This window comes from Apus apus, chromosome 4 (assembly GCF_020740795.1).
Source record: "Apus apus isolate bApuApu2 chromosome 4, bApuApu2.pri.cur, whole genome shotgun sequence".
NCBI lineage: Eukaryota > Metazoa > Chordata > Aves > Apodiformes > Apodidae > Apus > Apus apus.
In genome coordinates this window covers 20,932,607-20,960,485 of record NC_067285.1, presented here as the reverse complement: position 1 = coordinate 20,960,485, position 27,879 = coordinate 20,932,607, and the positions used below count along the sequence as shown (strand labels likewise).

The 27,879-nt window shown below is 41.0% G+C and overlaps 2 protein-coding genes across 4 annotated transcripts in view; one reads left to right on the top strand and one right to left on the bottom strand.

The window, feature by feature from the left end:
* PDLIM1 (PDZ and LIM domain 1) overlaps positions 1–2,359 on the top strand; it is a 45,441-nt gene extending 43,082 nt beyond the window's left edge. For both annotated transcript variants that reach the window (XM_051619005.1, XM_051619003.1), the window contains exon 7: positions 1,352–2,359. In XM_051619005.1, coding sequence (XP_051474965.1) covers positions 1,352–1,538 — 187 coding nt within the window. In that variant the 3' untranslated portion in view covers positions 1,539–2,359. The remainder of the gene's footprint in view (positions 1–1,351) is intronic.
* Positions 2,360–5,588: 3,229 nt separating this feature from the next.
* Positions 5,589–27,842, bottom strand: HELLS (helicase, lymphoid specific). 2 transcript variants are annotated; one of them, XM_051618999.1, is made up of 22 exons: positions 27,729–27,840; positions 27,478–27,593; positions 24,271–24,393; positions 23,585–23,644; positions 23,074–23,110; positions 22,913–22,977; positions 22,391–22,432; positions 21,392–21,616; positions 19,649–19,831; positions 19,249–19,392; positions 18,466–18,662; positions 17,793–17,889; positions 17,112–17,273; positions 16,473–16,615; positions 14,744–14,882; positions 13,258–13,341; positions 13,060–13,179; positions 11,881–11,997; positions 10,808–10,967; positions 7,991–8,087; positions 7,698–7,774; positions 5,589–6,091 (listed from the first exon to the last, which is right to left on the bottom strand). In XM_051618999.1, exons 1-22 carry the CDS (start codon positions 27,757–27,759, stop codon positions 5,994–5,996), a joined length of 2,517 nt encoding a protein of 838 aa, XP_051474959.1. In that variant the 5' UTR covers positions 27,760–27,840; the 3' UTR covers positions 5,589–5,993. The 2 variants fall into 2 exon arrangements, 1 of the variants encoding a protein (XP_051474959.1); XR_007889436.1 differs by lacking the exon at positions 5,589–6,091 and adding an exon at positions 8,394–8,458 and having other exon boundaries at positions 27,729–27,842.
* Positions 27,843–27,879: the final 37 nt, after the last annotated feature.

Sequence of the window (27,879 nt, the reverse complement as noted above, 5' to 3'; positions counted from 1 at the left end):
AGTGAAGCAGGCATTGGATTTCTCTCTACAGAGCCGTATCAATGGAGATGAAGCAAGTCCCTATGAGACACAAACCTTAAGACAGTTGTTGCAGGTTGTGGGGTTTTTTTGCTTCCTACCTGAGATCTGTTTACAGCACCCAGAAAAAAAATAACCTTTCCACTCAGGGTCTGTATTTTTAATGCTTTTCATATCTTCACATTTCCAGACGTAGGGTGGTGACTTGCCTTGGTGGTCACAGGCAATGTGGAGCAGGAGAGCTGCTTTCTGATCCCAGCTTTGCTGTAGGCCCACACATCTCTGCTCTGTCTATGCAGACATAAATTTTTGTTGTCTTGCTGTGGTTATGTCCGACTTGTGGCACAGAACGGGCATGAGTTCAATGCATAGCTGCTGTACCATAAATGTGGCAGCATGAGGGACCCAACTCTGTTCAGTTTCTTAGTCACAAACTCTACAACCACCTTAGCTCAACAGTTTATTTCAGCAGTCAAGTGCTGGTAGTCCACCTACATCAGCATGCAAGAATTCTGATTGGTCCCATGCTGCCCACCATAAACTATCAGGTAACTGCATGGTCCTGGCATCTCAGAGCACCAAGGTCCAGCAGTCATTCTTGAGGCAAACCCTACCCTGTAAAATACGACTCAGAGACAAATCCTGCAAGTATTCTACCAGCTAAGTAGATCTGCAGAGAAAGCACAAAGCTATAAATAAAACTAGAAACTAAGAAAATTATGGAAAGTATAGGTGGCTGCTGGAACAAAATGCTACTCCTGGCAAAGCATTGTGTTGCTGCTGGTGGTAGTTAAGAAGTTGCTATGTAGTTTTCCTCATCATCTACTGGGTTAAGCTGTGAAGTTTTCCAGTAAGAGCTGGCCCACATTTGGTTGGATCCCTTCAGTGCAGCAGTCTTCGGTAGTCTCTGTGCTTCTCCCACACATACCTGGTGTGTCAGTTGGTAGAAAAAGGGCAGTAGTGGCTGGTTGTGCAGCCTTCATCCCCTTCAGTTGGTGATGGGCAGTCATTTCTGGATTTGTGCTGCAATTCCGATAGTTTGGACCTGGAATTTGCTCCCCTCCCCAGAGATGGTCGATGACTGCCATTTGATCCTGGGCATTTGAAAGCTGTTGCACTGTCTCCAGCCATCAGCTGCAGATGCCATTACAGCAGTCTTGTCACCACTGGTAGAAGGACTGTCCCTGTGAAACTCGGGCAGGTCAGTGCTGTTCATATCTGTCTGACCAGAGGTAAATTGTCCACCTTCAGTGCTGGTGAGGGCCTGGGTGGGAGGTGGCTCAGGAGGAGGGAGGCAGTACCTGGCACTGAGGAGTGGTGGTTTCTTCCCCAGAGGGGTGTTTGTGAAGATCCGGGACAAGCAGCGTCACCCCGAGTGCTACGTGTGCAGCGACTGTGGCACCAACCTCAAGCAGAAAGGACACTTCTTCGTGGAAGACCAAATCTACTGCGAGAAGCACGCACGGGAGCGGGTGATTCCTCCGGAGGGTTACGAGGTGGTCACTGTCTTCCCAAAGTAAGCTGGGCTGCTCACAAACCCAGTGTGGATGGTTCCTTCTCTGCTGCTTTTCCTTGGAAAAAAGCATCATCCCCGCCCACCCCCTGCCCTGCCAAATCTTGTTTGCAATAAGGACTGCTAGGCATGGCTTTGAAGTTCCCAGCCATTATTAGTCCTCCATCTGTTCACATGAGATGTCACTAATTGTTCAAAATTTTTTCTTGTCTCCTTTTTCACTGTTTGGGTGCGGTTTTTAAATATACAGATTTTATTTTTTCCCCTCCTTTGTCCTGTCAATCACACAGGAAAATCAGCAGCCAAAGTCAGACTATAACTCGTCTGTGTCACAGGTTGCCTTCTGTTTGCATTCAATAAATGGGGTGAATTCATAAGGCAGCTGTCTGCTTTCTCCTGGTATCCCTGTGCCCTGGACTGGGGTTCCCAGGGCAGCAGAAGAGGTGCCCAGTGTACGCCTGTGTTTGCCCTGGACAGCAGTGTGAGAGAATTACAAATTTCAGCCTCACTTACCTCTCATGCTGCCCAGCTGCTGTTAGCAGCTGCCTGCTGGCACCCAGCAAGGGCCAAGTGGGCACAGCCAGGCCACAGATCACAGCTGGCATTGGCTGCCTGTCCCCAGTGCAAGGTGGCTGAGAGCTGCCTCCAGCATTGCTTGATGATGATGCATGGCTGTCTTTGGGGTTGGTGTGGGGAGTGGGCACATGCCCCACGTACACTGGGTGAGGGCCTGATGGGGTGATCTGTGGTGACATTATTTCTCTACTCGCACCTCTGAATGAGCTACTGGCTGTTCTTTTGCTGTAAAAATAAACAGTTTCTAAGAAATAGTGTCATCTTTGCTTTAAAACACATTGCCAGAAGTTGAAAACAGGAGGGTTTGTATATACATACAGGCCCCCTCTGGTAGGCACAGGGCTGCCCCCACCCCTGGGGTTAGTGAGTGCATCTGCATCAGCTATGGACAAGGTCCTGGCAAGCCCTGGCCATCTCCAGCAATGCTTTAACTGCTGCACCCTCTTTCCTCACCTTCACAACGAATCACACCACAGCACAGCTGCCTTCCAAAAATCAACAAACCACAAAACCAAACTGAAAACACAATCCAAAACAGTCCTCATTTGAGGTAAAGCTGACCTGTCACCAAGATTATAAGCCTCCCACTATCCAGACCAACTTTACAGTTTTTTGGCAGGCTGGGGAGAGAATTAATGGACAAGTCCAGCTAAATTTAGCTAATGCCCAGACTCCTTCTATGGGCAGTAGGAAATAAACACTGCTTAACCAGGAAACTCCTTGTCCAGCTAATCTCTGGGAAAAGCCTGACCAACAAATGCCTGCACACGCTCACACAACCTCCAGCTACCAACACAGCTTTATTTTTCAAGGTGAGAGTGGGGTTATCATTTTTTATCCTATCTCCTCTCACTGCTGGCAATGAGGGTTAATTCTCTCCCCTTCACAGTGTAGTAACCCAAGGAAAGCCTCACTGCTGCAGCACTGGCAAATGCAGGCAGGCTGGACTGGACAAAAAGCCAGTGCAGGCATCAAGAGCAGAGTGGCAGTGCTGAAGGAGTAAACCTGTAAAAATATTGCTCTGGCTGCATCTCATGTCAGTGCTCAGGCCCTGCCACACCACAGTGGCTGCTCCCAACAACGCACTCTCCTTGCACTTTCTGGGCAATCTGGCTGCCTCCATGCTTGGTTGCATGCTTGCCTTGCAGCAGGAAAATGCTGGCCACCAGGGCCATCTGATGTCCTGCACCCCAATGCCAGCAGGCAGGCAAGCCCTCCAGAGCATACAAAGTCACTAAATGCTTTCATACTGTACAAACATCCATCAGCAAAACAGTGTTCATCCCAGATAACCTCACACTCTTGCGTCAGGGCGTCAGGACAAGCACCTGAGCCTTGCTTGGTATTTCCACTGCCCTCCTCAGCCCCAGCCCAGCACTGCACAGAGGACAAGCCCCACTTTGTCCAGGGCCACGTGCTCTATTGCCCCAGCCTAGCTCCTGCAGCAAAGGCTGGCAGCACTGCTGAGAAAACACTGATTGTGCAGGGCTTGACGCACCAGTCGGGAACTACAAAAGGTTTGTGGGGTAACTGGAGCTGCAGTTTCTAATGCAGATACCAGTGTTGATCACATTTATTGCTATGGGAACAGGGTAGCCAAGGCAATTCACATTTATGACCCAGGAAGACTCCAATCACTGTAGCTCACTGAAAAAAGGGCTTCCGTTTTTTATGATGCAGGACAAAATATTTGGCAACTACAGTGTTCACTGTAGTCAAACTTTCCAAACTCCTCTCCAGTTTAACAGTTGGCATCTGGAGTTTGCCAACAATGGCAGAACAGGTAAAGTGGTCACACTTGCAACCACACTGAGTCGCCTGCTCCAGAAGTTAACAATAATGTAAGAAATATGTAAAAGACTCCTATCTGAAGAGAGTCAGGCAGTTTGTGAGCTAGCATCCTGCCCAAGGGACTGTCTCACCTAGGTGTGCAGTGCAACACAAAGCAGACTGTCATTTTTAACAGACATTACCTGGGTTTCTGGTGGTGGCTCTCCCTGCCACAGCTCCCATTTCTCCTTGTGCAGCAGATGGGGGGACTTGTGTGTTCTTGCTGCCTCTCGGCTTGCAGGTGCCTTCCTCACACAGTCTAGGGCACTAAGCTCAGCCGTGGTGTGGAAAGCAGTGAGCACAGCATGAGCAGGCTGGAGAAGAGGGCTTAGCATGGAAAAGAGCAGCACATCTCCCTTCCAAGCTCAGAACATGAATCACTGTTCTTAAAAAACTTCACACAGTTAAAAAGACTCTGCTCCTGGCAGTGACCCAACAGAGCTGGCCTCTGGGAGATAAAGTAGATAGAAAAATGTTTTAAAAAAATAAACCAAAACAGCATAACCAAGACAGTCCTCTCATTATCTCCTCCTCACACCATCAACCACCTTCCCCCCCCCCAGCAAAACAGCACTGAACAGCCTGGCCAATTGCTCCAGTTTGCAGATTTAAGTTTCATTTGCTAATGGCAACCCTCTGAGCCCAACTATTGTCAAGGTGGGATCTTGGTGGCTCAAACATCATCTTTACTAGTCAGGTAAGTAATATTTCTTGACAGATTGTATACGCATAGTTCATTTGAGTGCTGATGAAATGCCATTAACTAGATTCTAACACGAGCTAAGTTTACAACACATTTCTTGTAATCACCTGGAAAAACCATCAACAGCCTCTCCCTAGTGGAGACAGCACGTTAGACTTTGCATTATTCAGGCTAATAAGTAACTGAACAGAAAACTTAGAAACTTTTGTTTTCAGCAATTAGAAACAAAACAGGGCTTTCCACAGGCAAAGGTCAAAGCCAGCCTACTTATTAACTTAACAGATTTATTTGTTCCCTTAGGTAAGGATAAACACCTCTTACTAATATATTTTTTTCCTAAATCAGGCCAACAAAGTGACTGTAAACTAGTTTATGAAATCTGACAGATTAGATAGGATTTTATTTTATTCCATGTTACCTATGCCTTGGCCTAGCTAGCACAACTGCAACTGTGACAGCTCCAACTGCAATTCCATGACTGCAGCTTCTAATTACACCTAGATGACATTTTCACAAAACAGAATTGAAAAGTTTAAAAGCTACCTGTCACCCAAGTTGAAAATCACTGCTTACAGCTGGCTCTTTGAGGTTACAGATCCAAGTAATATCCTCCTTTTCCACCTTTTCTGCCCCACTGTAGGCTAAAACCCTCCCATCCCAGAAAGAACTCCTTGGTCTTCAACCCATCCCCAGAGACATTCTGCATCTTCCCCTTCCAGTACCCTTAGCTCCCTCTATGTGCTTCAAACCAGCACCTAAGCTGTCCAAGCTGACAAGCCAGTCAGCACAGAAGTTACAGGTGCACCAGAAATAGGTTTTTTGGGACCTGCCAAAAGCTGCCACTTTTTTGTTCTGAGTGGATTTGTTTGGGTTTTGTTTTTCAGTGTGAATTAATGGACACAACATAAGCTTTGCTGTTTAAGAAGCTATGCAAACAGCCCTACACCCTTAGAACAAACCAGACATTTATTTAACCAAAATAATTTGCAGAAATTAAAAACAGAAGCTACACAATGGGCTGTAACAAAGGCACGTGTTCTCTCCCTTCCAAATAAAACCATAATTCTTTGTAAGACTTCCACAGGAAGATTTTTACCCAAAATTGCCAGTTTTTACTACTGATCACAAGAGTCAACAGCAAATTTGAAACATGCTTTTTCCTATTTCTTTCAGAGAGCCTACCAAAGCTAGAACATGAAACTATCACCATGCTAAAATTCACTGAAAGAACACAAGGGATTTGAACAAGGCCTTAGAGAAAGACAGTATAAAGGATGAATATAACTGATATCTCTGGAAAACGTGATGTCAGTCCTATTTTCGTCCTGTAAGACTACAAGCCACATTTGTACATTAAAACACACATTCTGCACTGGGGTCTGATGAATCTTCTAGGACCCTGAAGACACCAATTTTCTCCTTTTTCATTTTTTCAGAGGTCTTCATTTGAGCTAGAATTAAAAAAACACACAAAAACACCAAATATCAACAATAAGAGGTTAAGTGTCTGCAACCTCGCTACTGCAGACATAAAAGTTGCATGTATTTTTGTTTGGCTTTTGAAAGCAAGCTGATAGAATAATTTTGCTTCCTCATCAACGGTCTGCAACTAAAAGTTTGTGCTTGAAATAGTTTAAAATACACAGCTGAAAAATAAGAAAAAAATAATTCCAAAACCTCTGGTTAAATCTGAAAGGATTCAAGCAGGTTTAGAATCTGCCTGAACTAGTCTAATTTTCTTCAGAAAAAGCCAAAATGTGACAAACCTACTTACTGAAGTTACAAGGAGAAACACAAAGTTACAGCTCTGCTAAGCAATATTCTTTTCTAAAGATCAAGTATCTACTTCTTGTTTTCTTAGCACTGGCAATCACTACGTTGCCCTTCCATTGAATATAAAGCTAATGAAAAAAGTATTGTCTTTATGTCAAATGTAATAATTATGGCTTACAGGAATGGGAGGTGGCATTTCAGTTTCTAACCAGCAGTTCTAGTAAATATTAGCACACACTGCTAGACTAATATCTGTGTAAAAACATTTTTTAAAGTTTTAATACACTAATTTTGCTTAGCATAGCTAAAAAAAAGACTAAGCAACCATTAAAAATATAGCACACACTAATAACACAAAATAAATGGCATTTTCTTCAACTTGATTGTTTCACAGCCAGAACTTGTGAAGATATGGACTGTGTACATAGTGAATAATTTTCTGTATTAGTAGTCAGTTAATTGAAATAAGCAGTTTATTTTAAAAATTTAGATAATCATGGGAAAAAAATAAGTATAGAATAAGATTGAAGTAATCCTATTACTTTTTCAATTTTTACTCAAGCTGTACATATCACTTACAGAAGACTAGCTATCATCTTCATGTCTAATTTTATAATGACTGATTTTTCTGTATCTATACTTGGAGGCTTATCTTTCCAAGATGCTGAAGCAAAACAAAACATACTAAAAATCTACAGTTTAGATGAACTAGACAAGAATTTTTTCCTCTCAGGAAAGTTAAGTTTTTTTATAGAAAAACTTGGTCAAGAACTAGAATTTGCAGACAACCTCAAAAATTTGATTATAATTTTTTAAAGCATTTGATCTACTGACAAGTAGACAGTAACTCTGAAAAGCTCAGGTTTTTTCCACCAAAAATGTTATATTTTGAATTATTATAGTATCAAAATAGTTTTTTTAACAAGTTTGCTGAAGGAAGTATTTTCTGAGAATTGATCAATAGTAATTTTTTATTAATTACAGCAACTTGCAAGGAAAGCTGCTTTGCAGAACACCTCCTAATCCATGCTTCTCATTCACAGTACATTCAGGGCACAGTATTAATAAATATGGTTTTCTGGAACACTTTTGTTTAAGTTCTATTATTTTCTTTTCAGCAAATCCTATTTGAAATGTCAGCAAAGGGGCCAGAGTGTTGTCCTCCCATGGGTACAACACAGCTGTAGGCAAGTGAAACCAAGGCAATCTTCTCCATACAAAGACTCTTACAAAATACGAATTTACCCTTGAACAGAACAAATACAGATCAAAACCCAGACTTACCAATAAGATCACTTCTATCCAAGAGTGACTCTAGATCTTTATCACTGATTACTTTTTCTTTAGATCCTTTAACCTCCCTGTTGAGGAAGAAAATCTCTCTTAATACAGGTAAAAGCATGCTACAGTTAATGTTACATATAAGTCACTTTTTCCACACAGCAGAATCCCTAGTACATTCTTTCCACTATGAAGATCCACGTACCATGTCATAAGACAAAGAGAGCTTATTGGCAGCTGCTTGCAAGCTGCAAGTTACAAACTCAAGGTCCAAGAACAATATGAAATCTACATACCTCTCATAGTCTCTGGATTTCAGCAATTCTATTAATTCCTGAGGGTCCAGGCAGCTCTTTGACTGTGCTAGACCAGATTTGCCACCTTTAAACTGATCTGTAGAAATAAAGAGATTTTAAGGAAGTACAGAGGATAGGAACAAATTCCATTAATTGTTAAATGGATGCTGGATGCACATATGGAACAAATTACTCTTGCATATCAAAACTAATGCTGTTTTTGCCCTCAGTCAAACACGCCTTACACTAACAGCCTAACTGGTGAGAAATGTCAGAGGTACATGAAGAGTTCACATGCAGGCCTTCCACCTTCTAGCTGCAGTATGCAGAAGAACTGATTGAAGCACCAATTCAACATGCACACACGCACACACAGAGCAGAAAAGCCACGAGTTCTACTTACAGCAAAAACATTGTAATTAAAAGTTAGATGGTGGATGCTGAAGTTTGTTCCCTTTGTACTGTAAGCTGGTTGAAACAAAGTAAGCAGTATTAACCACAAGATAAGAAGAGATAAGATACATCGTTTGCAGAGGACATCCCTCACCTTAATGGACTAGACAGACATGACAAAGTTACCCACCTGACACAGGCGGATTTTTTAAAGAGGTGATGCTAGTGCCTATCTGCTGGATGCCAGCCCAAATATTGAATTATACAAGATTATTACTTAACCAAAGTTGAGCATGGATGAAGACAAGCTCAGTCTTGCCCATTTTAAGGGAGACAGGCCTGGCTTCCTCTTCTGTGCCAAGTTTCCTCCATTTTTATGAACATATGTACCAATTTTATTATCGGGCCTTCACTGATCCCTTTCATCACACTCACTGCTGTTCTTTCCTATATCTGGGTTTCAGAAGTCCTTCCCACATCTTTTCCTTCATCTCCCTCCAAAGACTGGTTGTTCTCCTCTGGAGTGCAAATCAGATGCAAGTTCCAGAGGAATTTGAGCTACAGGAGTCTCTCCCATTATTACTGATATAGTCTGTCACTTTTAGTTTTCAGATTTTCACAAAGTATACAGCATTGAATTAGTGTTGCACTGGTACTGAGGCCAAAAAAGCATTCTGTTCTGCAACAGATTCCAGTTGTTAAGCCCAAGCACTTGTTCTGTACACACCCTACATTGTCAGCCACTGCTGGAAGGCCTGACTCAAGCAAGCTTTGTGATAGCCCTTCCTCATTCACTCCTCCAACCTTCCAGTACTTTTTAGACACTCAAAATACCAGGATCCACATCACCTCTACATTTGTATAGTGGATTTATAGGGACTGAAGGGGACACCCATATCTAAGCTGCAAGATCTAGATATGATTCACCGATAGTTACAAAGATAAAAGTTCAACTTATTGAAAACTGAAGGCATGATCCAACTTGACTCTTTTCTTCACTTCAATGGGTGTAAAAACAGCCAAACAGTCCTGGCAGTTGCATCAAGACAGCAGTGGCAAACACATTAAAGAAAAAGGCTGAAGCTAGGATAAAGGAAGCACCTAACAAAGATGAGCTAACATCACCCAAAACCAGAGGCAAACCACAGCCTGGGTGTGACAAGCAGTGCACTGTGCAGAAGGTACTTATGGTGTGGCCTTTCTGCCTTTATGAAAATTATTCCCCCCACCTTAAAATATATGACAATAAGTCCCTAACCTCCTTTGAAGTTTAATATAAGGCTAATTCTTGTCAGAAGCCCATACTAAGTTACAATAATTGTATTTTCAAGTGAGGTTGGTGTTTGTAAAATGCTATGGGGAGCTACTGTCCAAATATAAAAGAACAGGCTACAGAAGCAAAGCAGGATTCCTGTAGGAACCAAACAAGAGGACACTTAAGAGACACCCCAAGAGACACTTCAATCTAAAAACTTTCTAAAGACTTTTGAGCATGACCAGCTCTACAATCAATAACAAGAATCACAATTATTCTGCACGTAAAACCAAGGACTATTGTTCACTTCAACACTGGTTAATTGTTCAAACAGAGCTATTCTTCTGTGGTTGTATCATACTGTTATTAAATTCGGAAGGACAGATGCAAACAAGATGCTAATTTTTAATTTTTTTACAGTAATTTTACAGTTATGGGATTTGCAATCTCAATCAAATTTAGTAGAAGCCCCACAGAAAGCAGCTTTCTATAGTTTCTACTCATATTACCAACTTTAATAGGAATACTCCCCACTCAAGGAAGTTTGCCAGTGCAAGTGGAAAAAAAATTCATCACTTCAAGTCATCGAAACACTCTAGATGTCATTAGGTAGGTAAATTTCTTCCAGTTAAGATGTTTTATAAATTAAACTGCAAACAGTAAGAATTTTAGCTGCCTTTCCACTTATATTCTGGCTAATTTGATTTTTAAAAAGAAAATTAAGTCACACTTGTCATTGATTCCCAGTATTTTCAATGCTAAAAGTCCAAAAACATTTGGGTCAAACAAACCATCATCTAGCTGACAAGCTGCCAACAACCCCAGAGCTCTACTCTCTTATTGCCTGATTTTACCTGTATTTCTTCCAGGTTGCTCACTGTTTTATCACCCCTCTTTTTTTCCTTACCTACTAGTAAAGGAGTAATCTTAACATGGCAATTCCAGAAATACTAGAAGTGCTTTCCTTTAATCTGCTGCAGAAGTTACGTACAATGTGGCTAGGAATGCATTTGGAGAAGTAATACTACGTAGCCACTTGTTGGGAGGATGAAGCTTTTTGCATTTAAGAAAAAAAGTCTAAACAGTCACAAACTAGAGCAGTAAGAGTCCTCTCCTGAGATCTGGAAAAGCAACACATGCTTACAGGAAGTAATGAGAAAGATACCAACTTTTGTGTATAATCAGCTTCTCCAGCTTCCTCTTGGCAGCAGCCCTCTCCACAATCTTCTGGTCAATAGTATTTGCTGTCACAAGACGATAAACAACCACTGGCTTTGTCTGGCCAATTCTGTGACACCTGTCCTGAGCCTGCAAGTCCGACTGGGGGTTCTGCAAAGACAGAGAAACAAGTTAAAAAAAGGTTAAAGGTGTGTCTGAGACATACCACAGGCAGCATTTTCAGTGGTGAACTCCAAGTCAGAGCAGACTCAATAAGCAGGGCAGTCATGGTATAACAGAACTCTACATCTCTTTACTCTTAAACTCACCCATGACAAGCTCTGCTGCTGTAGCTGAACAGCAAGAGTAACCCAACTAGCTTGGACTGCTTCTGCACTATGTGCTGCAGACTTCAACTGACAGCCATGCTTTGTATCACAAATTTAGCTGAGGGTGTCAGTTGTAGGTTTGCGGGGTTTTTTGTTGAAGGATGAGAAAAGGGATTTTAGAAGTTTGCAGACATTTCTGAAGCTGCTTTCAGCTCTCCTGAGGCTGAATAGTCATGCACACAGGAGAGTTCTGTGAAGATGCAGAGGTCCTCAGTCATTTCCTTCCATATCTCTTCTCCCCAGCCTCCAGACAGGAGCAGCATAATCCTAGCTAGCTAAAACACACATGGCAAGTCACAGGAGGAAATTCAAGGGGCTGGTACTAACAGAGCAGCTGTTGGAAACAGGGAACCTGTAGCAGGTCCAGCTCCATTCAGACAAACAATAAATGGAAAGAAACGTATTTTTAACAGTAACAGAAAAACTCCTCCTGCTTTTGGTGTAACTCAGGGGCAAACAGGCAAGTTTTGGAAAGCAACTCTAACATTGTATTCAATAAGCTAGGACTTTTAAAATCAGGGTGCATATTTAATATATAACATGTTTGCATACATCTATTATTATCTTCATGTAACACTTAATTAAAATTACAGAAGGGGCCTATAACATAATAGGTTTGTAAAGGATCATCAAAAGCATCAATAGAGAAAGCATTTTATGTCACATATCAATAGGTTAACAGTCTGTCAACATACCCAGTCACTGTCGTATATGATAACTGTGTCTGCTGCAGTTAAGTTAATGCCCAAGCCTCCAGCTCTTGTACTCACTAAGAACAGGAAGACTTCAGGGTCAGTATTAAATTTACGCATCTGGAAGAGAATTAATCTATTAAAAAAACCCAGCAGATGGATCCAACACAGCACCAGCCACAAATCACATAGCTGAACTTAAGATTGGTGACCTGGAAGATTTCTCTGATCCTGCACCCATACCACACTGTGGTAGGCACATAATTGCCCCCTAAAAACCCGCACACATCAGCAGTATATTTTACCAGCTTAGCAGAGGTCCCTGTATCTTGCTAACATGTTGCTAGTTAGCCTTTCCTCTTTAAGAATCAGCTCTAACACTTGCATCCTAAGTGTTTAGGGGTTTGGTCTTCCCCAGCCATGACACAGAAAAAGATGGTGCAGAGAAGTACAATTTGCACTAGAGGATCTGTCATCCGCCACTGTTTTTCCATGTCCCCATAAACACTACTACATACATTGGAGATGAGATGGCAATTGCAGTACATCCCCTAAATACATCCTGTGTACTTCCCTCCACATAGGCGTTGCTGTTTTACACCCCTGCAAACCCTCAGAGCTTTTCCAGAACCACCCTGCATGGCTGCTGTTCATTCATGATAAATATATGTAGTTGCAAGGTGGCTATCTGAAACCATTACAAATATGCAACAACAAAGAACTGTGCTGGAATAAATCCACATGCAATTTCAGGCTAAAATTACAGGTGCTCCACTAGGTACAGAAATTCATTTCCTGGAAATATACTTTATTTGGCATTAGACTTACAGTACACTCCCATATATGCTGGCATGACACCCTGGATGCTAGGAAATAACACGTGCAAGGGTAAAACTAAGATTAGTATCTGCCACAATCTAGGTATGTTACATACTTCATATGTGGGTATCAAGAGTATGTGAGCAACCATCATTCTAGGCATACCCCAGGATATTGGTTAGTGACACATTTCATTGCTTCAGTATTTCTGAGAAGCAGACAATAAAGCAGTAGCAAGGATGCCAGTTTTCAACACAGATGTCTTTCGCCTATAAAAGGCTAAATGCTGTGCAAAATCATATCTCAGTGTCAGGAACAAGCAGAATTTGTTAGAAGGCTCACAGGGTATATAAATCTACTTACATTATCTTCTCTCTCTGAGTAGGACATAGTACCATCCAATCGACTAAATTTGAAGTCTCTCAGATAGCAGTAATCCATCAAAATGTCAAGCATCATAGTCATTTGTGAGAACATCAAGACCTGCAAAATGAGGAAGATTGCTCAGTACCAGTTTTTGGTCACAATGAGACAACTACCCCCACAAATAACTAGCTTTACCTTATGTCCTCTCTTTTTCAGTTCCGGAAGCATTCGGTCCAGGAGTAGAAACTTGCCTGAGTTCTTTACTAGATCTTCATCAATCTTGGAACAGGGAGATGGGATCATACATTAGGAGGGAAAGATACCAAAGATCTCCTTGACTCAGAAGCACCAGCAAAAGCTACCCAAAAGCTTCTCACAGAAACAAGCTTTTACTATCTTTTTTTTAAGATTAGAAGCAATGTTAATTTAACCACACTACATTGTATCAGTTAAATCACGATTTAACTAAATCAACTAAAAACTAAATCAACCCCCACCATTTAATATGCTTCAAATAATTTTTAAAAAACTAATAAGCTTTTATCCCAATTCTGGAAGGAGAAGATCTGATTATTTTAGTTTTTCCACATGGAAAAGCACTGTTATTTCTTCCCCAGCTTGTAATTAATGGACAAGGCTTCCACCTACTGGAGATATGGAAGTGCTGCCAACAAGTTACCATGTACCAGCCATGGGACAACAAGGTTTTTAGACTGCTACCTTAGACCCCTCCTGTCCTGAATAATTAATTAGATCTTGCTAAGGGCTAAGAGCAGGGATTTAGAAACTTCTCAGGTCTGAGCCACATGGCAGCTACCTCACTAATGCCTTGATTTTGCTGCACAGGTACTAGATCCTGCAGGTGGGCTCAGCTGTCAAAGAGCCTGCATTTTCTACACATGAACTCATTTCCCCTTATCACCCAGACTGGGCTCTCTGCTTTTTATGCACTGACTTAACATTGATAAACTTCAGCACCTTGCTCCTGAGTGCAACTGAATCTGTTATCACTGAGCGAGCAGGAAACATCACTACACATGCCCACAAACCTACATTTAGAATGTGCAAGCAACTTCCAGTTGTTCAAAATTATTTCAATTCAAATTACTTCATACTTTCCTGTATTGCCAACAGTTCTGTGTAGATTAAACTATCAGCTGGCCTTAGTGATATAACTTGGATTTTTTCCTTTTTGAGGGGAAGAAAGGATGCTGTATTCTCTGAGCAGACAACTCTGGTGTATTTGCTTCAGGCCTTCAACACCTCACACTGAGAACTTGCTGTGTGTAATATTTAAGCCATGAACAGTTGTTCGCCAAGGTCAGCATTTTTTAAATTTAAAAATCAAATTTTGTGAAGAGAGCTTGTGGCAGAACCTAAAACACCTTGAGTCAATGGAACATAGCTACTGTTTGCATTCAGTAAGTGAGCTCCCAGCAGATGAGTGCTGCCCTCAGGAAGAACACTACGGCATCACTATGCCAAGGGTAAAAGGGCACAGAGTCTCTGCAGCTGCTGCTGCAGGAAGCTTCAAATAATGATTCAGTCACACTGCTGGAATTCAATGGGGAGGCATATGCCAAACACATTGAAAAGGTCATTCTTTACTGCTGTCGGCTCACAGTCTAGTGTGTTTTAATGCCTTGAATATTTTTTCTCATAATCTTTTAAAATTATGTACCTTGAATTCTTGTGTTGCAGGGTCCAATGGGTATTCAATAAGATAGGGGTGATTGCAACATTTCCTCAGTAACATCATAACATTCTGCAGTTTAAGGTTCACCTCTGAATCCACAGGAATGCTCACTTCTACCACTGGCCTTGAAAAGATAAATCATCTTACTAGTACAGAAAGTGTCACCTTATTATACTACAGATACTGAAGAGAAAATAATAATAAAAACAAACTCAAGCAATAGATTCTCATGCTGTGTCAAATATTCTCAAAATCCCTCAAATTAACAAAGTTATTACCAAACTTCTTGTAGTGCCACACATGGCACTGAAGGCACAAAGGTTTGCCATTATTGGTTTAAAACACAAAAGGAGGGTCAGTAGTAATAAGAAGCTGGAAAAAAACCCAAAAACGTCTGCAGGTCACCCAACAGAAAAGTGAACAGAAGCAAGCCCTCTCTAGAACAAACAGTCACATCTCCTGTGGAACAATACATAAACTATTCCAAAACCAGCTCTCTGCCTATTCCATTCAAGCCATGTGTACACATTGCAGGATTCACAATGAACACAGCTATTTGGCTCTTTCACATCTAAGTTCCATCTCTAACATAAGGGATCCATGTATATAAAAAAAACCTAATACAAATACATGTTTCTGTTCTTGCCCAGTACACTGGACTACAATAAAAATCTAGTAAAATAAATATATCTCATCCCTGAAGATTAACTTTATTTTCTGTATGCATAAGGGACTTCCCAACAAAACTTGCCAAATTTAGGAATTAAGATAATTCTTCAGCTCCTTCAGTCCTGAACTTCAACTCTGATCTTACTCACCAGCATGAGACCCAGACCTGACACCAAAGCAGCAATAACTGTGCTGGCCATTTGGGTTCCAGGCTTTAGCTTAAGCCTACACATTTTATGAAATTTAGCAAGGAAACTACTCTTTCTTTTTCTCCAGTCGTAAGTCAAAACTTCAAGTATTCCCGAGTAATTTCATAAAAACTTAGGAGTTAACTGTAGTGAGCGCACCAGGCTTATCCCTTCCTTGTCCTGTCTTGAGCCAATGAAAGATACACCTGTGAATGTAACTGGATGACAGAGACGAAATGTTTACCTGAACCTTGCAAAACCTACAAAACCAAACAATAAATCAAGCTCTTCAGCTCTCTGTCCTCATTGCTAGCTGTAGCCAAGACTGAAGCTATTGCAACAAAATTTCAACTACCAAATAACTAAGAGAAGCAGTTCTTCCCTGGCTGGCACCCAACACCATTTTAAACTTGAGGCTTTGGTGAAACCACAGTTCTTCACTACCAAAATTCTTCAATGGCCCAAATTACATTTTACCCTAGGACATTTTAGGTCTTTATGGATTATTGCAGCACTATCACCATGGGACCTACTTAAGACTGTGACTAATAACAACAGGGACTCAAAGCAATTTTATTGCTACAGCCTGCAAAGGACAGGTCTTGGAGGTCTGTAGCAAGAAGTAAATGTTTTACAGTTAACTATAACTTTAATGAGCCAGTGAGGCATCGTACAACCTAATAATGCTATCATGGCCTAGCAAATGTTAGGTAAAAGCAAAGAAACAGCTCATAAAGCTACAAGGACAGCGAACTACGAAATGCCATTTGCCTTGATCAGTTAGAATAAGCAAAGCTCTGGAAGCAAAGAGGGAGGTATTTAGTGTAATAAAAAAAATAATCTTTTGGGGTAGGCACCTCTCTTTTTCTACTTCGTCTTGCATTTTGCTGATCATTTTTTCCAAGTCATCAGGTGAATCATTATGTTCTTCACAATAATCAATCACTTTTCGACTACGACGTTTTGGTCGGCCTGTAGGACTCAACTCAACTACTTCTTCCTGCAAGAAATGATAACGTTGACATCAACAGCAGCTTGTTTCAGATTCAAAGCCCTGTGCTGACCCAAGGATTCTGAATACTGAGAAAACGCCTCAGTGGATATGCACAGCGCAATACTGAAGACTCAGCAGTTGTTAAGTTTTGCCACATAGAAAAAATGCTGCCCAAATTGTAAAGGTCTGTATTTGTAGATCTTGAAAGCTTGCACTTGACTTTTAAAAGCTGCATTAATACCCTAATGATTTTATAGCAGAAACTGTTACCTCTATGACAACTGTCTTCTTTTGCCTCCCAAGCTACAGTTAACAAAGAACATACACTTATATTAATTCTGTGCCCACTGAGGCCAGTCACAGTAACAGCCATTGAAACAGATAATGAAAGGATCAGACTAAATTGAAGCAAAAAGTGGGTTTCGTTACAACGGTACCAAAGCAATACAAATGCATTTTGCCTACAAATCATCAATAAATAGCAAGCCCACTTCAAACATACCTCATTACTTCCAAGCAGTTTCCTAATGGTGCGATTCACAATGGCAGTGTAGAAAGTTTCCTGCTTCTTTGCCAGCGGTGCATACACCACAACTTCTCGTTTAGGAGGAACCTCAAGAGCAACATCAGATTTCAGCCTTCTCAGTAAGAAAGGTGTCAGAATCTGAAAAGTTGAACAGATGTGTAACAATTACACAAAGCTCTCAAGATGGCTAGTTTTACAAAAAATAAAAACCCCACCTAGAAACAGGTCTGTTGATATAATGCTATTTTTACTATTTAAAGAAAGGAAATTAATTTGCAGAGTTCCAGATATCATTTTTTAATATGGATGCCTCCTCCAAAACTTTCACGCACATGCTGGTATTACGTGTGTCCAAACAACACATCCACTGAAATTTTTTATTTTGAAGTCTTTAATAAGGGTGCAGTAGTAGCTACATTAAAGGCCTTTAAAATAATTTTCATTAATTAAAAGTAATTTTATTATGAAACAGCTTATTTTGCTTGTTATATATCTTTTAAAGACCTAAATCTTTAAGCAAAATAAATAATAAATCATCATCAACAATCCTATCTAGAAGATACAATTTAGCTCCACAAACAAGATATTGACACACTTCATAATGATCAGTGCTAGAAATACAACATGAAAAAAACAACATAAAGAATAAGTGAAAACCTGATGTAGCATATGCAAAATGTTTTGCTCCCTTTCTTTAGCAATAATATCTTCAGCGGTCTCTGTAATGCTGGTAATATCAAACCAGGATTCAAAGCTACAAAAAGAAAGCAAGAAAAAAGGAGTAGCTTACTTCATAGCTATTATCTTTCATTTTTGACGTATTTAATCTAGTTTATATATTTCTCTAAAATTAGTCTAAAGACTATTTTGGCAACGTTCTCACACCTGACTGCCTGTCTCCCATGGGTCTTACTTCAGAACAGACTCTAGTGGACATGGTGGTTTTTTTCTGGGTTGACTGTTGGACTCTGACCTTAGAGGTCATTTCCAATCATGACGATTCTGTGATTCTGGTCCCATGTCTGCCTGCCTCACAGAGCTTTCTCCAGCACCTCAGAGAATCTCAAGCAGCACCAGACATTTATGATTAGATAAACATATCCCCCCCCAGATGCTCATGTCTCAGCTCAGAGTTGAGCTTTCTGCAACAACTAAGTGTGAAGAAGGCAAGACATGTTTCAAAGCCTTTATCACCAAATAATCATATTGAATAACAACCGTATCATAAAATAGCTCTTGACATGTTGGCACAAGTTTCATTATTAAAGAATCACAATAATTCCCAAACAGAACAAAGGGGAATAGTTTTCACCATTGGATTGCAACCTACCTTTTCAGGTCATCAAACACATCTGGCAGCAGGAAGTTAAGCAATGACCAAAGCTCTGCCAAGTTGTTTTGTAGGGGAGTACCAGTCAACAGGAGTTTATTGTCCGCATTAAATTGTTTCAATTCTCTGATAAGGCGGCAGTTCATATTTTTAATCCTGTGACCTTCATCTACTATCAGGTATTTCCAGAAACACTGCTACAAAAAGAAATGGTATTTCAGTACATCTCAGCTTTAGCCCATCAAAACTTGTGCCAGATGAGATAAGCAGCACTAGCAAGACTGTCTGATACTGCCTGGTACAAAAAGTCTATTTACTGTTTTTTCTCACCAGACTAGAAGAGCTGAGTCCAAACAGTTAATGGCATACATCTGCTTCATGTTGACTGCATTTAGAAAGCTTTTGTGAGTACATTAAAACTTCTACAAGAAACACATCTCACTGAAACTACCACGTTAACCATGATACTCGCTAAATATAGCTTTTACTCCAACCTCCCCCTCTATCACCTACAGAGTGGTAATGAAAAGAACAGGTATGCTGTAACTATCTGCTTACATCACTTTATTGATAGTGTTCTGCTTAAAGAACTTCTTAAGCATATAATTCCAGAACTGCTGCTACCAAGGAAACAGAGTGAATGATGATATAAATGCTAAAGTATGACACTCACTGTATAAGCAGCATGCATATTTGGTGGGGTTCTTTACTATATTCAAAAGCATTGCTATTAGTGAGGAGATATTGCACCTATCCTTGGGCTTTCAGGAGAACTTAAGATACCTGCAAGGCATTTCTGTCTCTCATTGCTATTTCAAAGGAAGTAATAACCACAGGATGGATCTGCAGTGATCCTTGTCGTCCGTGAATTTTGCGAACCAGTTTACGACGTTCCTGCTGAGCTCCATGATAGAGCAATAGTGGAATCTGAAAAAAAACCCCCACAAAAACGGGTTTAGTAGTCAGGTGAACTAAGCTCATTTAAAACTAAACAGAAGGCAGTAGAGATAATTAGCTGTGTTACAAGAAGGGTGTAAACACAGTATCATGGCACAACATGTAGTAACCACACAAACAACTACAATCAAACTGTTCTCTATAGAGGAAGTGTCAAAGCAAAAATACGAATCAGCATTTAACAATTTGTTCTTTTAAACTTAGGAAATATCTTCATGTCTTTTACCTCTGGAGTAAATCTCTTGAATTCAGACATCCAGTTTGGAAGAGTAGACAAGGGACCACATACTAAGAATGGACCAGGGACTCCTCGCTCCACCATCAGTGCTATTGTTGCAATACACTGGATAGTCTTCCCCAACCCCATTTCATCAGCTAAAATGCCATTGATACCATTTTCCCAAAGCATCTGCATACACAGAAAAAGAAATGTAAATGCAAAATACCCAACACAATTTAATAATAACAGTCATCTTTAGGAATATAACACCTGTAGAAACACTACTGGGCACATTGTATACTACAAACAAGTAAAATTTCTCCATGATAAAGTATGTACTTCTGACTAATAAAGTGCCTGATTAGGAGGTGAAAACCAGAACAGTACCAGAGGAAGGGATGTAAATTAGTGTTATATCAACATGCACTCCAATTGCAAGTACAGTTTACACTACCCAAATTTTTACTCATTCTAGCTCCAAAGGATTCCCCTAGCTCCCCCCACTAAAAGACTAAGTTACTGTGTTGATGTTTGCTTTATCTGATCAGTTAGCAGAATTCTATAGGCACAGCTACTTCTCCTGACCAAGAAAAGCAGCTGTTCCAGCGCAAGTTCTTTGTACAGACACTGTCTATTCTGACAAGTGCCAGAGCAACCTCACAGAACAGAAAGACAAAAGCATCCTTTGGTTACTCTATCTACTATTCATAAAGAAGTTTATTATAACTGAGGCCCAAGGAAGCTGTTTTTTTTTTTTTTCCCCCTTCCCAGAATAGGTCTGTCTTCTCTACATACTTCCCAGTGAAAACAGAGTGAGTTCAGTGGCACTCACTTATGAGATGAGCCTAAGTCTGTTAGAAAGAATATGTATGCTTGTGGGGAAGAAAAAAGAAATTAAAAATTTAGTGGGAAAATGAGATCAGTAGCAGAATGAAAATGAGTCCTGTGTGTCTCTCATGATTAAAAAGTAAAGTAGTTCTAATTTGGCTTGCAAGCAAAAATGGGGAGAAATTAGGTAGTATGTGGGCAATTTTATAGCAAGTTTCATTAGTTTTTTATTTAAAAGACTAAAGACAAAACATTTTTTAAATGGTGTTAGTAACACTAGAATCATCGAATATGCTAAGTTGGAAGGGACCCATCAGGATCTTTGAGCCCAACTCCTGTCTCTGTGTAGGGCACTCCAAGAATCACATCATGTGCCTGAGAGCATCATCCAAACACTTCTTCAACTCAGGCAGGCTTGGTGCTGTGACCACTTCCCTGGGGAGCTTGTTCCAGTGCTCTAGTTAGATCCCAACATACAAAGAACAGAAATCTTTCATTCATGTCACATCTGCAAGGTCTTTAAATACCTATGGGGCTAGGTATTCAAGTCCTTGAGCAAGAAAAATATTAAGACTCTCCATTAGTAGTATGCAGACCTTCGGCTTTACAAAGTACTTATAAGGAGAGGCTGAAAAGACAGTTGAGTTGAACAAGAAAAAAAAGATGGAGAAAGGGAAGATGGAGAACACCACCCAATGTCTAAAGAATGTTCAGAAATGCAAATATTCTCCCAATGCTGAAACTTTGTTTGCTGCTGACAACTACATCTTAACACCAGTCTTGTATAATAAGAAATCATAAAGAACTCTCTCTTCTTCACCTTCCCTGTACTATCTACAATCAGACTTCTAGTGTCTTTCCCCTCCATTTCTGTGTCTCCAATCAGCAACACATTCAACTTAACCAACAATTGCTCCATACCCTCAGCCACTCCATGCCTTCCACTTGGTACCACCGCATTACACCTCCAGTAAAAATCTTTGGCTGCTGAAAAGGCACTGGTTGTCCATTAAATTTCCGTACTGGATCAAGGAATTGCTTGGCACTGTGTCGTACAGCTTGACACAATCTATCCTTAATGACACTATTTGAGTCTCCATTTTTCTGCAAGTTTTCTGGACACAGGTTGTCAGAAGAGCCTTCATCCTATAGAGGGAAGTTCAAGAACACATGACAAGAGGAATGCACATCAAAAGCCCAGCTAAGCCCTCTTTTTGCCCAATTTACACCAGTCAATGTGCAGTGACGTAAGTCTGTCCCAACCCAAAGACTTACTTTAAGCAACTGCCAATTCAAGAGTGGAATTTATTTTTAGGATTAATATTTCTACATAGGAAGATGTCAACATGCAAAATTTCAATGCCTTGAGCAGTGAAAGCTTCTGAAGTGAATGGGCTTACAACTTTCTCCCCCAAAAGCAAGCAGATGTAAAACTTGCCTAGTGGCTGGCATTTAATGCAGCTAATTCCCTTCTCTAAGTGGATTATAGAGAATATTAGAAAGTATCTCACACTGTGCCTGTAGATTTTAAACTACAACAGAAGCAAAAGAGACCACACTTGTTATTTCCATGCTTGAATGTTTAAAAGTTACTATGTCCAGGTCTTGTACACCAGCACAAATATTTCTTAGTAAATTCCTATTTCTTTTATTTTTGAAACTACAGGCATTCTATAAAGTATAAATACTTTCAAATTCAGTGTTCAAAAAAATAAATTAGAAGTTTTCTTCCCAGATTTCTGAAAATAATTATTTAAGTACATTGACTGGCACTGCATTTTAAAACATCTAATTCAGGACCTCAAGCACTAGGAGAGAGATCTTTATTTACAGGAAAAGTTTAAAGATATGCTGTTAAGTATAAAAAACCCTGTGTCCCTTTGAGATTGACACAAATTACAGTAACACATGCCAACATACCTGATTTTCCAGTTTACTTTTTTTTGCCACTGATAATATTTCCTGGAAACAGAGAAAAAAAACTATTCTTATGTGCTTTTCAACCTTAAAGGTTACTACAATTTGTATTTCATGAGAACTTTAAATTGAAAAAGCCAGACATACTTTAAAAAACTTTTCATATAACATCAATAACCATACAAGTGACTCTAAACCAAGGACACAGATGAGAGAACACATTCCAGTTACAAAGGGTAACTGAAAATTCAACTGGAGATGTAGTCTTTTCACAGTTTGCCTCCTCAAAGACTTTTGAAAAAAAACAAACAGCATCTGAATCCTATAAGTCTGACAACTCTGTTACACAGATCTTTGCTGGAATAAAGCCATACAGTACAGGTAGATGGCTGCTGGTTGACAGACTTTTATAGCAATGTATGAGAAGGTATTGCTCTTAAATACAGATGTCACACAGCAACTGACTCAGCAGTTCAAATTTGTGCTACAAAAATCCAGACAAGCCTATTTATAGTTATGACCTACCTCTTTGGACATAATTTCTGAGATGTTGTATGTCCCATCTTCTCTTCCTCTCTTCTTTTTTGCACCTATAAGGGAACATCTGTGTTTATACAACACATCAAACATTAAAGAAACTAAAAACACCAGTACTGACAAAAGGCAAAGCCTTATTAATATATTACCTGATTTCTCCTCTTTGTCATCAACTGGATTTTGACCCTAAAAAATAAACATATGAAGAGGTTCATTATTGGAAGCATCTCTATCATGTCACAGATAAAAAGACATAATCAGCCTCAAACCATTGCCTTTGAAAGCTTCTTGAAACACTTTTACTGCTAAGCAATTTATAAAAATACAGAAAAAATACAAGTTCCTGCTTTTTTTTTTTCTATCACTTAGCATCTTGCCTGAACAAGTAATCATCACTACAATAAAAAGCCTCCTCAAGACAAATTCAAACAATTTTCTTTAATACAATTAGTCAAACATCTCCTTAAGATGACTGCAGTGGTATGCCATTTTTAAACACTTTTAAACATTCTTGTCACAGTTAAAATACAGTATAGTAGACAGATCTTGCAAGTCAAAAACTAAGTCTAGCTTTCTTAGTTTACCTATTCTGATCAAAACTGATATGGTAATTCATCAGTTTTATTCAGAAAGTTGCATAAAATGGCTAGGTAGCCTTACCTTTGCAGATTTTAACATCATCTCTCTCTTTTTTTCTAACTTTTCTTTCCTTCTCTGTTCCTAAAAAAAAAAAAAAGCCATAACACATACATATTTCGTACCTTTCTTATCACCCAAAAGAGAGTACCTTCCAGGATAGAAGAGGTCACAGGCACAGATTACATTGTAACATGGAGTTGTGCACTCCACAGACTTTTTTTGGTTTTGCAGTCCCAATAAAAGTATAAATTTGTTTGATGGAGGCCTACTTTAACATCCTGAAGACAAGCCTCACCCTCAGCCTTCAGTAATAAACACACACAACTCCTACTTGTCAATTCTTTGCATCTTCTATCCTACCTCAAAGTTTTCTAGCTCCCTTAAAACTGTATTTCTTCTATTAAATATTTATATTTATCTTCCTAGCACACAGGCCAACAGAAGAATTGTAAAAATATCAGTGCCACCCTTACATTGTGAATTTAAACTACAATTCACACTCTTTCTGGTCTGAATTATCTATTAACTTATATAACAAATTCTGAATATTAATATAAAGCACCACTTCATTCCTGGGCAGTAGTTCCAGTAGACTTTAATGTTATTTATTTTCATCCTAACAGCATTTTTACTTTTGTTCAAACAGCTGGATGCTAAAAAAACCCAAACATTAGAAGAAGCCCTGCTGCAGACAAGAATGCACATACCTCCTGTTGCTGCTGTTCCATTTTGGTTAGCAAGAATTTGGAATAGATGTTGCTTTTTTCAAGCAAATGTTGAAGCCTCTTATAGCGTATTTCACTTGACTCCCTGTCCCAGGAAGTTCGAGCCTGGCCAACACAAAGAGACATCAAGCATTTATAGATGCTTCAGAGTGAAGACTTTCAATATAAGGGCTGTTCTACAGGGTAACTACAATTTGCCTCACACAGACACAACCTTTCCCTTCCAGTCATTATACACCTGATTCCTGAGTGTATGGACTCACATGAACCTATGAAGTGCTGTAAGATGAAAGGAGGGCTGCGTTCCCTTACATATGTAAGCAGAGCTCTGCAACACACATACTTCCAGTGCAGCAGCACAAGGCATTCAAGGGCTCAAAGGTGTCTCTATTTACAGATTTAGATCAAAATGAAACTGAAGTTTATATTCAGCAGTTTCCCACGTTCAGAATCCTGTGCACAAGGGTGCAGTTTTTCATTAAGAACAAGATATTCAGACAACTTTAAAATGTTAATGCATCATGTACAAAGGTCAATTCCGAATGTGAAAACAGTAACTTGTGCTTGCTTGCTTACAAAAATGCACACATGCCTTTAAAAGTAACTTCTGTTGAATTAGTCAAGACTCCTTAAGACTCAGATCGACTTCCCCAAAAAGTAAAAAAGCATTTACCCTTCTGTATTCATCTAACATTGTCTGTTAGACTGAGACGTCAAAGTGAAAAGGTGTAAATTAGCATCTCTGAGAGACACTTCAGAAAGGCAAGATGCAGAGCTTTACAAGATGCTTATCTCATGCCATTGCCTACAGGAGAAACACTGGGGGAGGGCACGCAAAGACAGAAAGGCAAGGGAATCTTCTCAACCTGAACAGACTAACAGGCAGGGGAAAAGGGTATTAGCTGAATCGTGGGACAGTGTGACATGGAAAAGGGAGAGCATGTTTCTATCTCCCAGAAAGCACACCTTATTTTTCACCAGCAGTACTCCATGTCATTCTTACCAGCTACCTACCACAGTATTGTTTTATTAGGGGGAAGATCTGTGTCCACAAGTTCTTTGGAGGAAGAGACTGCCTTCTCATGATTCTCCATACAGATTTTTCCTTCAGATTAAAAGTACCTCAACTCAGAGAGATGCCTTGACAGCAATATCAAGAGAGACTAAAATTAAACCCAAATTACTTCATTCAGTAAATTGCTATTGCTCACTTTTATCAACACAGCATCCTTTCTTTAACTGGCCAATACAAAGGACTGCTCTCTTTACCAACTGCAAAAATTTCAAGGGGAAAAAAGGGAAAAACAAGAACAAAATTGAAATTTTATGATTTCTCCATTTTGTATTTTGCACTTCAACAAATTGGGGTTTATCACCTTTTTGACTGAAAAGGTTAAAAAATTGCCACTTTTTCATCACTCAACATACTTTTATATATATATACTTGCATAGTGGTATTCTGCCTTCAGCACACAGAAAAAACAAGTGACTCCTTTGTTGAACTGCTGTACAAATCTCCTGGCTGGGGATTTGTCGAAGTGACAAGTGTAAAAAAAACCCAGAAGCTTCAAGAACATCAACTGCCCCCAGGATGCCAGTAAACCTGGGTTTAACAGCATGAGTAATTTCCCCTGGTCTGACTGGCCCCTGATTGCATGGAGAAAGTATGATAGGAACACACAGGACAATGGAGCAATACCCTTGCTATGGGTAAGCTCTGTGGATTCTCAAGAAATGAACAAAATAAAAAAACAACCCAAAGCTCTATCACATTGTAGCATTGTTATAGAACTGGTTGGTTGTGAAACAAACTGTCACAAGTCCTTTCTCAATACTTCCTGTGCAACGAGAAAATTTGCCCCACAAGGGTTTCCTCCTTACCCTCCAAAAGCATTGCCTCCACATTTTTAGTTCTAAGTCTGATCAATGAGTTCCTGAAAAGAAATTCAGACAGGCTCTATCATGACTTGCTGTTTGCAAGAAAGAAGATTAAGATTTCTGGGAGATTAACATTTTATTTTCTGACTACAGTATCACAAAATGCTGCAGCCTAAAAACATCTTATAAAATCAAAATTTCTCTTAGTGAAAAGAGAAAGAGTAATCAAAATTAGTTCCAGGCCTTAGTGTCAGATTTTTCATACTCTTAGAATGACACTTCAGTTTTAAGACACCAGTCTCCTGTAGGCTGAATACAAAGCTATGTAATTAGCAGAATAGGGGAAAATGAGTGCAGTCTGAAAGACAGGAAAAAAGCCAACTGATTTCTGAAGCAGATCTCAACAGCTCTAGTCTGTTAGAAAACAATTCTCACAAGGGCATGTAAGAGTTATTTCAGGCTCGTATTTCCTTATGCATGAAATGCAATACCTTACATAATAGCCTTCTGATATGTGATAATCTGTATCTGCGCAGACCAAGAAGCATCATGTCTTCATGCCCTCTCTTGCAGATTGGTTAATATCAACCAACGCTTAATATCAAAATCTGAAAATATTCACGGCAAGAGAGGAATGAAGCACAGCAGCGGTTCTGTAATTTGCGTCAGGGCTCTTTAATTTCCCTGAAGCGGTCTGCAAAACGCCTGCTGCCTGCAGCACGAGCGAACAGACGCGCACAAACCAGAGCTCGGCTCTCAGGGCGATACACGCACATTCCTCCTGGCACCACCAGCTGCCCCAGCCCCAGCTCCGCCCAGCCCAGCGGTGCCCGCACAGCCGCCTGCGGGAAGGGCCGGAGCGGAGCAGGACAAGGGAATGCGATGCCAGTGACAACAGCTGCCTAAACTGCACCTGCCACCGAGACAGGAATTCAGAAGGATGCCAACTTATTACTCTTCCTGGTGTCACCTTAAGGACACGTTACCTCGGATTCATAGGCTCAGAATGACAACAGCAGAGAGGCGATATACATTGCAAGTTTAAAACTGTATAAAACGCAGCATGCTTCTGCTGGCTGCAGCAGCCCGCCGCCACCCTCCAGAAAGCACCGAACAAGCCTCCCGCGGGCGGTCAAAGGCGCCGCGACCCACCGCTCCCGCCGGGGCCGCGATCGCCTCCCACGTTCGTTTGTTTTGAAGCCGAAGGAGCCGCCCGGCGCGGGCAGGTGGCCCCGCAGCCAGGCCAGGCCAGGCCAGGCCAGGCCAGGCCAGGCGCCCCGGAAGCCCCGGGGACCCCCGGGCCGCGCTCACCTTTTCCAGCATCTGCCGCTCCTTCTCCAGCCCCGCCGCCTCCAGCTGCTCCTCCTCCTGCAGCATGGCCGGCGTGATCACCGCCGCCTGCTCCCCCATCTCTGCTCCCAGCGGCTCTGCAACCAGCGCACAGTCACGCGCGGGCCTGCGGGCCGCCCTGCCCGGCCCGGCCCCTCCCGGCCCCGCCCGGCCCCCCCGGCCCCTGCCGATCCCCCGGCCCCTGCCCGGCCCCTCCCCCCCCCGCCCCTCACCGCCGCTGCTCGCCGTGCTGCGGGCCGGCATGGCCGCGCGCCGGGGCCGTGAGGCGCGGGAGCCGCACGCGCTGCCGCAGACGCCGCCTCCCGCCAAACTCCCGCGCGCGCGCGCGCCGCCTCCCCGCGCGCCAGCCGCCCGCCTCGCGAG

Excerpts from the sequence above, each read along its gene's own strand:
- HELLS (XM_051618999.1), bottom strand. The coding sequence starts at position 27,759 with ATGCCGGCCCGCAGCACGGCGAGCAGCGGCG. Across the intron at positions 11,998-13,059 it reads ACTCAGAGAGAGAAGATAAT|ATGCGTAAATTTAATACTGA; the intron begins GTAAGTAGATTT and ends ATTCTCTTCCAG. Across the intron at positions 8,088-10,807 it reads GAAGCTGATTATACACAAAA|ATCAGTTTAAAGGTGGCAAA; the intron begins GTTGGTATCTTT and ends TTATTTCTACAG.